The sequence below is a fragment of the Pelobates fuscus genome, chromosome 12 (genome assembly GCF_036172605.1).
Source record: "Pelobates fuscus isolate aPelFus1 chromosome 12, aPelFus1.pri, whole genome shotgun sequence".
NCBI classification, from domain to species: Eukaryota; Metazoa; Chordata; class Amphibia; order Anura; family Pelobatidae; genus Pelobates; species Pelobates fuscus.
Genome location: NC_086328.1, coordinates 126,453,770 through 126,466,915, shown reverse-complemented (window position 1 = coordinate 126,466,915; position 13,146 = coordinate 126,453,770). Strand labels below are relative to the sequence as shown.

Here is a 13,146-nt window from a genome sequence, read left to right as displayed (position 1 = left end):
TTGGGTTGTTTGATTCTCCTGTGTGCTTTGGACATATCCCATCATATCAAGATTATTATTTTTATTGGGCAAAGTATTTATTGGGCAAAGATCTCCTTTTGCAAATTCTATAATATTATTTGCTATAATTGTGTCAGCTAAATTTGATTTATGTGTAAGAAGCATTTATTATGTATACATCACCATATATTGGACGGCATTCACTGTTTCTGCCCAAGTTGGGGAATTAACATATTTGCCCAAATACAGTCAACAGGCTACCAATCTTATCTTTTGGCAAAAGAAAGGTTAATTTGTTTTAATGGATTAAATTGCTATTTACTGTAGTGAAGCTACTAATACTACATTATCATGTAGTAATACTGTAATACAGTGTTATTAACCATGAGGTTGTATCAAAATTATCAAGAAACAATTTAAGGTTTACATTTGCACAAACATTCAGTACATACAAAGTTTTGGATCAGGAAAACAATTTGCACAAGAGAAAATTTCTGTGCACACCATCTAAGAAAAATTAGAACTAAGATTGATGGTGGACCTTCCATGCTGACTAGCCTTTGTATAGCCCATGCGCAGGAGTGCTGTTGTAGCCTTTCTCATCTGGACTGAATGACCTGTTTTCAGACCTCCAAGTTTTGCAGTTCTAAACTTGGGAGACAGAGAGGGTGTGGGGGATAAGGGACGGGTGAGCCACTGACGTACATATTCCCACTAGGGACATGCCTGCCCATAAAAAGGGTTTCGTTCTAGCAGGCATGTGCACTACGATGACTGGCTGCTTAGCAGAATGAGCAATCAGAACTACCCATATACTGAGCCAGGGGTCCTCAAACAGTGGCCCTCCAGATGTTGCTGAGCTACAACTCCCATGATTCTCTGGCTATCTATGTAATTCAAAGGATCATGGGAGTTGTAGTTCAGCCACATCTGGAGGGCCACAGTTTGAGGACCCCTGTACTGAGCGCTACAGAAGCACTCAGAAATGGACTGAATCGCCATATATATTATCGAAGGCCCAGCTCAAATAGACTGAAACATGCGCTCCCATGAGTGGGCGTAAGAGCTGCTCTGTCCAGGAATTGGGAGGGATGCACACAGCCGTATGCCAAATCGTGTGACGTGACAAATTTGTGAATTCTGTCGGCGCAGTGCAATCACTTTTTATTCACGTGCTTGTGATGTGCTTAAAGGGAATTAAGTCTTCGGTTTCTTCGAAAATAAGGAACCGGGTGAACAAAATCAGGGCGGCAAGACAGGACTGTCCCACCAAATCCGAGACTGTTGGGAGTTATGACTCGGTACGTTTAGGAATATAATTCATGCAATGAGGGTTTATTCTGTTCATTGTTTATATTATGCGAGTCCCCAGACAGTAACGCCTTTCCCTACCAGAGAGATCCTAGTAATATAAATGTTAGCCAAAATGGACGGATTCTAGGAATCCACTATTTTCCAGCCCAGCCACTCTGCTTTCATTTCGAATTCCCCTGACAGTAAGCTTTAACTCTGCCCATAGTAAATACAATCCCTCATGCTCTCTGTTATGTTTGCCCTGCATTAAGATGGCGGAGGAGCCCTTTTGTTGCCAAGCTCACAGCCAGCAGAGACCATCGTGCCCTCTACCAAAATGGCCGCGCCGGCAGCAACACTCAGCAGAAATGGAGACTGGTCACGTGGCGTCGCTACTTCCGGTCCAATGATTTCCATTGAGCGGCGGTAAGCGGAGGGTGTTTTTTATCAGGGCGCACCGGAAGCGGGTTTCTCGCTGAGCACCTTCTCCTTCCGGCGGTGGAAGTGCGAACTCACCCGGCCTGTGTTAGGAAATAAACATGGCGTCCGTGTGGGATGAGGCAGAGGTAAGAGAGAGGGGGTAGAATGGGGGGATGAAGATTTATTGGGAGGGGGGATAGGGGGTTGAATATTTATTTTGGGGGGATGAAGATTTATTGGGAGGGGGGATAGGGGGTTGAATATTTATTTTGGGGGGCTGAAGATTTATTGGGAGGGGGGCTGGGGGGGGGATGAATATTTATTGAGAGGTGGGATGAATATTTATTGGGAGGGGGCTGAATTTATTCATTTATTGGGGGGGAGCAGGAAGTTTATATTGAATTTGAATGAGAGGAGGGCGATTCTCATACAATAGGATGTCTGGAGGGTGACTGCTGTAGTGGATTAGGCAGCAGTCACACTGAGGAGGTGGTAGAGAGAATTTGAATTCTAGGATCAGAGCAATGGTTCTGAACTATATAAGAATGTAGGTTTTCTAAAGCAGGGGTTCCCAACCCATTCCTCAAGTACCCCCTATCATTCCTGGATTTAGAAAAAGAAAACCATGCTTAACCCCTTAAGGACACATGACATGTGTGACATGTCATGATTCCCTTTTATTCCAGAAGTTTGGCCCTTAAGGGGTTAAAGGACCACTATAGTGCCAGGAAAACAAACTTGTTTTCCTGTCACTATATAGTCCTTGTCCTGTCACTATATAGTCCTTGGGTCCCACCCACCCTCAGGGCCCCGCTCCTGCTGGGCTGAAGGGGTTAATCTAGCGCTGGGCTCCCTCGGCGCTGGTGATCTCTCCTCCCCCTCCGACGTCAGCTCCCGAGTGGAGCTGAATGCGCAATGCTTTCCTATGGACATTCTGCATGCTCAATGTGATTTTCGCATTGTGCGTCGCGGAAGCACCTCTAGCGGCTGTCAGGAAGACAGCCACTGGAGGCTGGATAAACCCTGCAATGTAAACATAGCAGTTTCTCTGAAACTGCTATGTTTACAGCTGCAGGGTTAAAACCTTGAGACCTGGCACCCAGACTACTTCATTGAGCTGAAGTGGTCTGGGTGACTATAGTGGTCCTTTAAATCCTGGACTGGTAGAGGCTACTTGAGGACTGAGTTGGGGACCCCTGTTCTAGAGGGATTCTGTATGTAACCTGTGATGTCATGACTCTTCCCTTAACTTGTTTTTATTCCTGCAGCTGGATGGGGTGGGAGAGGAAGTCCTCAAGATGTCTACAGAGGAGATTATACAGAGAACCCGGCTTCTGGACAGCGAAATAAAGGTAGGAGTAATTACAATGGAATCTGCTCAGTGCCTGGATGGGATTTGCACTGCTTGCAGTCTCTTCCAGGCCTTTAAGGTGAACAGTCACCTGTCAGGAAACTAAAACATGTTTTAATTCTTAACCTTTTCGTCAAAGACTCAAATTATGCTTGTTCCACTGTAAAATTGGCTATGTGATCCAATTTCCCTATGCCAATAAAATAGTTATACCAAATGCCTTACTTAGATTTTTACCAGTATCCGAGAGATCTACGCGCCTTTTTAAATTTGCTTAGTTGGATGCTAATGTTGCTAGGTTTTGGTATGTATAACTTTCTAATGTTCCTTTCTTTCACTGAGCTCTTCTCCAATGCTGCTCTTATATTTGTCATACACATCTTATTAAAATGTCTGTTTCTAAACTCTGCAAATACACCGTGGCATTAAATTGCATATTGTAGTAGCAACAAACTTGCAAGATCTTGGCCAGTGTATTGAATTTGAAAAATGCTTAAAGGGACACTATAGTCACCTGAACAACTTTAGCTTCATGAAGCAGTTTTGGTGTATAGAACATGCCCCTGCAGCCTCACTGCTCAATCCTCTGCTATTTAGGAGTTAAATCCCTGTGTTTATGAACCCTAGTCACACCTCCCTGCATGTGACTTGCACAGCCTTTCATAAACGCTTCCTGTAAAGAGAGCCCTATTTAGGCTTTCTTTATTGCAAGTTCTGTTGAATTAAGATTTTCTTATCCCCTGCTATGTTATAATAGCTTGCTAGACCCTGCAAGAGCCTCCTGTATGTGATTCAAGTTACAATTATTTAAGGTAAATTACATCTGTTTGAAAGTGAAACCAGTTTTTTTTTCATGCAGGCTCTGTCAATCATAGCCAGGGGAGGTGTGGCTAGGGCTGCATAAACAGAAACAAAGTGATTTAACTCCTAAATGGCAGTGAAGTTGCAGGGGAATGATCTATACACTAAAACTGCTTTATTTAGCTAAAGTAATTTAGGTGACTATAGTGTTCCTTTAAACCTGGACAAGTTAAAGTATTCCAGTATTGGAAATATTGCAAGTTATTAATTCACCACAACTCTAAGGGTTGGAATTGACCAATTTTCATTGTTTTTAAATAAGATGAGCGTATTTTTGGTCATTTATGGCCCCTTATTCTCTATATGTCGAAGCTGTTCAGGCCCTTTAACTACTTATTTATGGGGTATTCAGTTCAGCTACTGCTAGTGCTTTTTATTAATAACAAAAATGTCTGTCAAGCTAGTTAAGTTACCAGCAGCCACACAGCTGAACAAGGAACAAACCTAGCATCTCTTAAGACTTCATGAAGTTGGTGGGGTGGGACATATCTGCAGCTCTTTTTTTAGTCTCTCATTTAATTTATCATTTGTATCCCCTGTTTATTTTCTTCAGATAATGAAAAGTGAGGTTTTGCGTGTTACACATGAATTGCAAGCAATGAAAGATAAAATCAAAGAAAACAGTGAGAAGATTAAAGTGAATAAAACTCTTCCATACCTCGTGTCCAATGTCATTGAAGTAAGTTGTCGCAGTGTGTTCTATTATTTCGAGTTCCTACTTTGATTACCCTGGGGATTTTTGACTCATATCTCCTCTTTGCCTTCATTACGCAGCTCTTGGACGTTGACCCTAATGACCAGGAGGAAGACGGAGCCAATATTGACTTAGATTCACAGAGGAAGGGAAAATGTGCTGTTATAAAAACATCTACTCGGCAGGTGAGTGATATCTCTTCACTAAAAATCTTAATGGTGAAGAGGTGGCATGCCCCACTTCTTTATGTCAAGCATGTTTCAACATAGTTCAAGTGTAGAGTAACTGAAACTCTGTACAGTTTTACCAAGCAGCTCTTTAGAAATAAAGTTAAAGCGGAGTGGTCTGAGTGCAGTGTCCCTGTTCTCTTAACCCTTGCAGTTTCAGAGAACATTGCAGGGTTAAAGGGACACTCCAGGCACCCAGACCACTTCTGCTCATTGGAGTGGTCTGGGTGCCAACTCCTACTACTAACCCTGCAAGTGTAATTATTGCAGGTTTTTATAAACTGCAATAAGTACCTTGCAGGGTTAATTCCACCTCTAGTGGCTGTCTACTAGACAGCCACTAGAGGGAACTTCCTGATTTATAGAAAGGATTTTCCTTGCTAGAGCATTGCTGGACGTCCTCAAGCTGTGTGAGGACCTCCAGCGTCGCTCATTTCCCCATAGGAAAGCATTGAAAATCTTTTTCAATGTTTTTCTATGGGGAGACTTAATGCGCATGTGCGGCATTGCCGCACATGCGCATTAGGTCTCCTCGGCCGGTGGGCGGGATCAGTCTCGCCCACCGGCCAACTGAATCACAGGGAGGAGCGGCGCGGAGGAGGAGGCAGCGACGAGGGACATCGCCGCTGCCTCAGGTAAGTGACTGAAGTGTTTTTCACCCCTTCAATAACTAGGGATTAGGGGGTGGGAGGGAGAGGGGACCCTCCAGTGCCAGGAAAACGGATTGTTTTCCTGGCACTGGAGTTTCCCTTTAAGACTGCTGTTAGTGGCTGGCACTAAACAACATAGTGTCTAGACAGCCACTTGACACGCTTCCTGTATTTTCATGGAGTTTAACAACGTGAAATGGGGTTGGACGGCCACATGCTGTGCATGAGGACATCCAGCGTCTAAAAGATACTCACATTAAATTAAAGAGAAATGTAGATTATTTTGGGGATTATATTTATCTTGGATGAGGCAGACCTGATCTTCAAGATCATACATTTATGCTATGTACTTTGCGTATACTTACTTGTAGTTGACCTTGATATCCATGTGTGTGTGTGTGAGATCCAGGATGCACTCACAGGTCTTAAACTTGAATGATGTGATTTATTTGTAAAGAAATTACATTCAGCAAATTGATCGACGTTTCAACCCTTTTTCTTTTTTTTTTTACGCTTACAGTGTTTGCTTGTAAGCTGGCATATAGTAAATTGCAATACCAATATAATTATATCTAAATATGATGTAAGGAATTGTTGTGGGTTACAGAATCTGTAAGTGGTACCATAAGCTGTGTCGTAGGTTTTGTGTAAAGACTCCACTTCCCTGACCCTCATCAGTTTGTCGTCCGTAAAATGAATTTGTTTTTCTGTGCAAATAACGCTCTAGAATTTGCAGCCTTTGTGTAACTAAATGGCAATAATGTGTCTCATATTTGTCACCTTACTCAAAATGCTAAATTTCATATTTTTGAGTAAGGGGTATTTTATACATTTTGTTTGTCAGTCTGAGATTTATCCTGTTACAATATTCTTCAAGATGTATGTTTCTTATGTGTGGACCCTTTTGTTGCAATAAATTCTATAAACCTGATATCTGTAGACAATACTAACTGATCCTTCTTCCTTAGACTTACTTCTTGCCAGTTATTGGCTTGGTTGATGCAGAAAAACTGAAGCCTGGAGATCTTGTGGTAAGTATTGGTCAGAAAATGTTCCAGACTCTAAAGTGTTCATGCTTTGAGGTTGTCCAAAAGGTGCTATATAATTATTTTTCTTTCTCTAGGGGGTGAATAAGGATTCATATCTGATTCTGGAGACTCTTCCTACAGAGTATGATTCCCGTGTGAAAGCCATGGAAGTAGATGAAAGGCCAACTGAGCAATACAGTGACATTGGCGGTCTGGACAAGCAGATTCAGGAGGTGAATTGTGATATGCGAATTTCTAGATTATACTGGAGATATATGTATTTTTTTTTTTTATTATAAATTATGTGGTTTTCTGTCTTTCTCATAAGGAATATTTTTGCTTTCTCAACCATGTTTCTGCAGCTCGTAGAAGCCATTGTCCTCCCAATGAACCACAAAGAGAAGTTTGAGAACTTGGGTATCCAGCCACCGAAAGGAGTTCTCATGTATGGCCCTCCTGGCACTGGGAAGACTCTACTGGCAAGAGCATGTGCTGCACAGACAAAGGTAGGTTGTGACTGAGATGAGTTGTGCTTGTTTTAACGGAGAGTTGGCTGTATTGGTTGACATTCCTTTTATCTTCAGGCCACCTTTCTGAAGCTGGCTGGTCCACAACTAGTACAGATGTTCATTGGAGATGGAGCCAAACTGGTTCGAGATGCTTTTGCATTGGCCAAGGAGAAAGCTCCTTCTATAATCTTTATTGATGAGTTGGATGCTATTGGAACAAAAAGGTAGATCACTAGTAATATCTAAAGTAGTGTATAGTATCAATCTATTTATCCTTACTCTGATATATTTATATTTCATCTTGCTGCTGTGTAATGTTTTCTATTGTTGTCAAATCTAAAATCTCCAGTGACTGACGTGTTGGCTCTTGCACCTGTGCTGAAAGTCAAGTCATGCATTAGTTCACCTGGATCTTGAGTTATGTCTGTATATAAGTGGCATTGATAAATAACTGGTGAAGGCAGTTACTTACCCCACTATACACCCCCCACCAACAACAACAATAAATAAATGGTTACCCCAGTGCTAGCATTTTCCTATCCGTGACGCTTATGTTGATCCAGTGCAGATTGTCTCTTAATAGATGTAAAGTCTAAATAATTTAATTTAGTGTTGCTTGCTTTGTTTACATACCCATTGAGTATTTGAAATGAAAAATATTTGTATGCCGCAGAGTTGTCTATAAAATGAACATACAAGGCAGTCTGCTCCTGTAGTTTCTGCCGATCACAGACACTTTCTAGGATGTAAAGCAGGCTTATAAATAGTTTTCAAATATCCGAGTGAGTTTATCTTGCTTATCAGATTCGTTCTTGTTCATTGTGTTTGGCAGGTTTGACAGTGAGAAGGCTGGAGACAGAGAGGTGCAAAGAACGATGTTGGAGCTTCTAAATCAATTAGATGGTTTTCAGCCCAACACACAGGTCAAGGTAAATGTTCTTCTGAAAATGTGCAGGTCTGTCCTTTAGACAAGTAAGTTGATGAGCATCTGTTAAAGGACTGTTTTAACTATTTTGTGACCAAGGTGATCGCAGCTACGAACCGTGTGGATATCCTGGATCCTGCATTGCTGCGTTCTGGGCGTCTGGATCGGAAGATTGAATTCCCAATGCCCAATGAAGAGGCCAGAGCCCGAATTATGCAGATCCACTCCCGCAAGATGAATGTCAGGTGTGTAGAATAAATAAGCACATATTGCACCAGCAAGCGCAAGGGCAATCTAGAATCCTTTCATGCTCATATGAATGTAGTCAATGTTCCTCTTACAGTAATTTCTGTCCAGTCATCTGTACTGGGTTATTCTCCCCATGTCAGCCTTTGGCTACTTGATCGTCTTGAGAAACATAGCCCCCAGTTAACCCTCACTGATCAATTTCCCATAAGGTTCCTGATCTCATAGAAGCTCATTTTTCTCAGGTAGAATTACAAAGTATGTGTTGGTTCTGTTTGGGATCCTACTTACTGATATTCGTATGCTTGTAATGTTTTCTTCGTTCTGTTGCCATGGGTTGATGTATTGCAAGACATTGCATTGAGTGTTGATAATAAAGTCAAAAAGGTGAAGTTCATGCTTTTACTATGTCTTACCTCATCTTAGCCCGGATGTGAATTACGAGGAGCTTGCTCGTTGTACTGACGACTTCAACGGTGCGCAGTGTAAAGCAGTGTGTGTGGAAGCTGTGAGTATCTACATATATTTTTGTAATTCCTGTAGTATTGAAAGCTTTTAATCTGTTTTACTGATCCCTCATGTTTCCTGTCCAATTCTTCCTTGCAGGGTATGATTGCACTTCGCAGGGGGGCCACAGAGTTGACTCATGAAGATTACATGGAGGGAATCTTAGAAGTGCAAGCCAAGAAAAAGGCCAATTTGCAATATTATGCGTAGACTATGGGAACAGAAATCGTGTTGTGCTCGGACTGTTCAGTTTATGTTACTGGAAGAAATAAACAAGACCTCTTTAACTGTACAATGCACTGTCGAAGTGAAGTCATTATCTCCATATTAAGTACATTAACATGATCATCAGTATTTTTGTTAACCGAACGTGGTTTTGTACAGCTCATAGAGACCCATGCCATTTTGAGTTTTTCTGAATGTACAATGTTTACATCCTCTCACAAAAATGTGTTCACTGTGAGCTGAAATGCAGTTTGGGTAATCAGTGCAATTTTTTTTTTTTTTTTTTTAGAATAGCAAAACTATAGGATTCCATTTACAGGCCCCAGGGAGATTAGAATTCATCATTCTTGCCTTACCGGTGCTGAGACACCTGCTATTTAAGCATTTTTTTTCAGAACCTCCGTAACATTATTCATTAAATAGAAATCAATGTGCTCTAGAGCAGTCTAAGAAAAAATACTGTTTAAAATCTGTGTAAAAATGTGGAACATGACATACACAGCAAGTAATGTTACAAACACTTTATAGGTTCTGACAGCACTTGAAACCGCAGTCTGCCGGCACTGTTTATTTCTGGAGATTTGTTTTAAGTTTGAAAAATAGTCTGATGTGCATTGATATCTTTTGATGTCAGGTAGGGAAAAGAGATCCTCAGGGTAAATTAGATGTTGTATAGACATTGATGGTTCCTCCCCATTGTCTAAAGCAGCAATGCTCATTATTGTTTTCCCTCATGTCATGTATGGTTTAAAGTGTATATAAAGAGACAGTCTAGCGTGCTCCCCCAGTAAGACATCAAACCAGTTTTGAACATTTTGAGATTCTCTTAAAGGGACACTATAGCCACCCAGACCACTTCAGCTTAAGGAAGTGGTCTGGGTGCCAGGTCTCTCTAGGTTTAACCCTGCCTGCTGTAAACATAGCAGTTTCAGAGAAACTACTATGTTTACATTTGGGGTTAAGCCAGCCTCTAGTGGCATTTGGGGTTAAGCCAGCCTCTTCTGGACAGCCACTAGAGGTGCATCTGAGACGCTGGAGGCATATTATGCCTCCATCACGCAGAGCGTCCATAGGAAAGCATTGGAAAAATGCTTTCCTATGGACACTTTGCGCGCGCGGAACTGCTGCGCATTCCGCTCTGCTGACGGCGGGGGAGGAGGTGTATAACTGAAGGGATTTTAACCCCTTCAGCACCACTGGAGGTGGACCCTGAGGATGGGGGCACCCTCAGGGTACTATAGTGTCAGGAAAACAGATTTGTTTTCCTGACACTATAGTGATCCTTTAACAAATTAAATTGATGAAACAATTTAGGTCCTTTCCCTCTTTGAAACATTGATATTAGTTTGTAATTAAGAGATTCTGCCCTTATTAACCCCTTAAGGACCAAACTTCTGGAATAAAAGGGAATCATGACATGTCACACATGTCATGTGTCCTTAAGGGGTTAATTACATTTTACCGTACCATAGACTATTTTAACAATGTTGTCTTTCTCCACCCCCCACTCACCCATTTGTAATTTAACATCTTAAACACTCCTGACAATGGTAGAATGTTAGGAATACAATGCTGTATTTCTAACACTAGTGTCCCTTTGCCCCACAGCAGTATATAGGTTAAAAACCCTTTGAACACGTACCTAACTGCATTGGCTCCTCCAACATCAGCGCTGACGGGGAACCTAAGGTGCATACGCCGCGTTTGCATTAGGCCTTCCCCATGGGAAAACATTGAATCCATGCTTTCCCATAGGGGAATTGAAGATAGTGGAAGTGTTCATGAATAGTGCAAGGATGTGCAGCGTCATTCCAGAGGTAAACTCCATGTAAATAGAGGCAGTCTTAACCCTTCAATATAAGCATTGCAGTTTTTCTAAACTGTTTTAGATGTAGTAGTGTTTTTAGATTGCAGGGTTAAGGGGACAGGGACACTGCACCCCCACAATTTCAATGAGATGAAGTGTTCTGGGTGCCTACAGTGTCAAAACTCTCCCTCCCCCTCCTATCAATTACATTACACTGTGTATCTTTTTCACTATTTTTTGAATAGGGAGCCTAAGGTAAGATGGCACCCTAGGCTCTTCAGATTTAATTTAATTTACCCCAACTGTGCAGAGATTTCCATCTCTCCTTATGAGTAAAGATTAACCGACTGAACTGTGCCTTTGACAGATGCATGTGTGCCAATTAAACATCTGTGTTTTGAGGATTGACATTGAAAACGCTGCGTTGTGCTCAGACTCCATATTCATTTTTTATATTTTTTTGCCTTTAGTTTTAAGGGATGCTAGAGAGAGTGTGTGTGTGTGTGTGTGTGTGTGTGTGTATATTATAGTAAATCTGTTAAATTGATACAGAACGTGATGCAGCTGTTCAAATGTCGAATTTGGATGCTCTTTCCTTTCTTTTGGGTCCAGCATCTCTGAATGCACTTTTCAGCTGGAGTTAGTTAATGGGAGTATTTTTTTATTTTATTTATTTTTAATTTTCACCTATATAAAAGTAAGAGTTTGAGCCCCACAGTGTTTAGAACATCATCAAAAGTGGACAACAGAGACAAGCTGTAAAATCTGCAGGGCCAAAAGCTTGTGTTATAAGATGGTGGTCGCAGTTCTGGCCTAAAGTGTATAGACTTACCTGCTGAACAAGCTCTCGACCCGAGGCCTGCTCGGATTTTCAATGCTGCGGTACTGAAAGCAAGGAGGCAGGTCAGGAAGACATGGTAGCACATCAGCTCTGGACCCGGTTTGGAGAACGGTCAGCACCCACCTGGGCCTCAGTCCACAGAGAAAAGCCAGTGCTTATATTACTGATTAGAGACAATGACAGTCACTCAGACGGCCACCAAAGGTGCTTCTTGGCTCAGTGCTGCACAACATGCATGGAGGCACTGAACTTTCCCCATAAAGATGCATTGAGTAAAGTATTGGATTGGCTGAGATCATCATTGTATTCCTGACCTTATAGTGTTCTTTTAAAAAATGAGTTCAGGAAAATAGGTAGCAAACTTATGATGAGGACCTCCAAGGTGGTATGTTCTGAGATAATACATGTGACATGCGTGCAAAGCCGCAGGAGATTAGAGAGGTCAATGTTTGACTGAAATCTTTGTGTAGGAAGGAGGTTTGGGGTTTTTAGAGCACTGGCCAGATTTTGCACTTGGCTATATCTTTATAATTGTGATGGATTGCCGTCTTTTGTGCAGGGGTGAGAATGGCTAGAAGTTTGGAGAAGTCTTTAACCCTTAAGGACACATAACATGTGTGACATGTCATGATTCCCTCTTATTCCAGAAGTTTGGTTCTTAAGGGGTTAAACTAGGGTGATTTCTCGAGCTCTGTACATCTGATAGTAAAGGGTGAACTGAGGCCCGCGGAGCTAAATCTCGACTAGTGTTTGGGTGATGTTACCCTTCTACAAGCGACTGTATCACTGGCTAGCAGCTATAATCTCTCTAGGGCTGGCCACAAGTGATGCAGAGGATGCCTTTCCTAGGAAAGCAGCCCCTGGAAGAGTGGGTCATGGAACACCAGCGCCTGGTCAGGCCAGAACTTTGGCTGGATGAGGCATACCGGGCGTTATAGTGGCACTTGGTCAAGGACGTGGATGGCTGACTGTGATACGCCAGAGGGGGACGACTACAACAGTCCTGGTCTGCTATGGGAGGCATTACAGGAGGACAGTGAGGTCGGTATCACAGAGGAATCTTGGTTTGGGGACATCTGGGAATACCGAATGGATGCACTGGAGCACCCTGATACTACGGGGCTGGGGTCAGATATCACCTGTCTGGTCATGGTGGAATGGGAACTGCAGCAAGACCACTAGACTCGGTACAGCAGCACGCACCACTGGGAGTGGAGAAAGTTGGCCTCACTCCCTAGCAGCAGTGTGAGGTCCCGGGAACGGAGGCCAACCACTCTCGTGCCCCAGCGGCACTGTATGGTCCAGGGAGAGAAGCGTTCCGTCCTTCCTCCCCAGCAGCAGTGTGAGGTCCAGGGAACGGAGACAACCGGTCTCATTCCCCAGTGGCTGTGTGAGGTCCAGGGGGCGGAGACAACCGGACTCATCCCCCAGCGACAGTGTGAATTATCGGGATTAGAGACATCTGGTCTCACTTCCCAGCAGCACTTAACCCTTGGAACTGAGGGTGTCGTGAATGAGACTTAGGTTGCCACGGGCACCCTGCAAGTGGAAGGGTTGGCTCC

At 42.7% G+C, this 13,146-nt stretch overlaps 1 protein-coding gene across 1 annotated transcript; it reads left to right on the top strand.

Moving 5' to 3' along the window:
* The first annotated feature begins 1,716 nt into the window (after window positions 1-1,716).
* Window positions 1,717-9,006, top strand: PSMC3 (proteasome 26S subunit, ATPase 3). The gene is made up of 12 exons (XM_063437388.1): window positions 1,717-1,859; window positions 2,982-3,065; window positions 4,479-4,604; window positions 4,700-4,804; window positions 6,465-6,527; window positions 6,620-6,757; window positions 6,887-7,030; window positions 7,109-7,257; window positions 7,866-7,962; window positions 8,058-8,203; window positions 8,631-8,712; window positions 8,811-9,006. Exons 1-12 carry the CDS (start codon window positions 1,833-1,835, stop codon window positions 8,919-8,921), a joined length of 1,272 nt encoding a protein of 423 aa, XP_063293458.1. The 5' UTR covers window positions 1,717-1,832; the 3' UTR covers window positions 8,922-9,006.
* The last annotated feature ends 4,140 nt before the right edge of the window (window positions 9,007-13,146 follow it).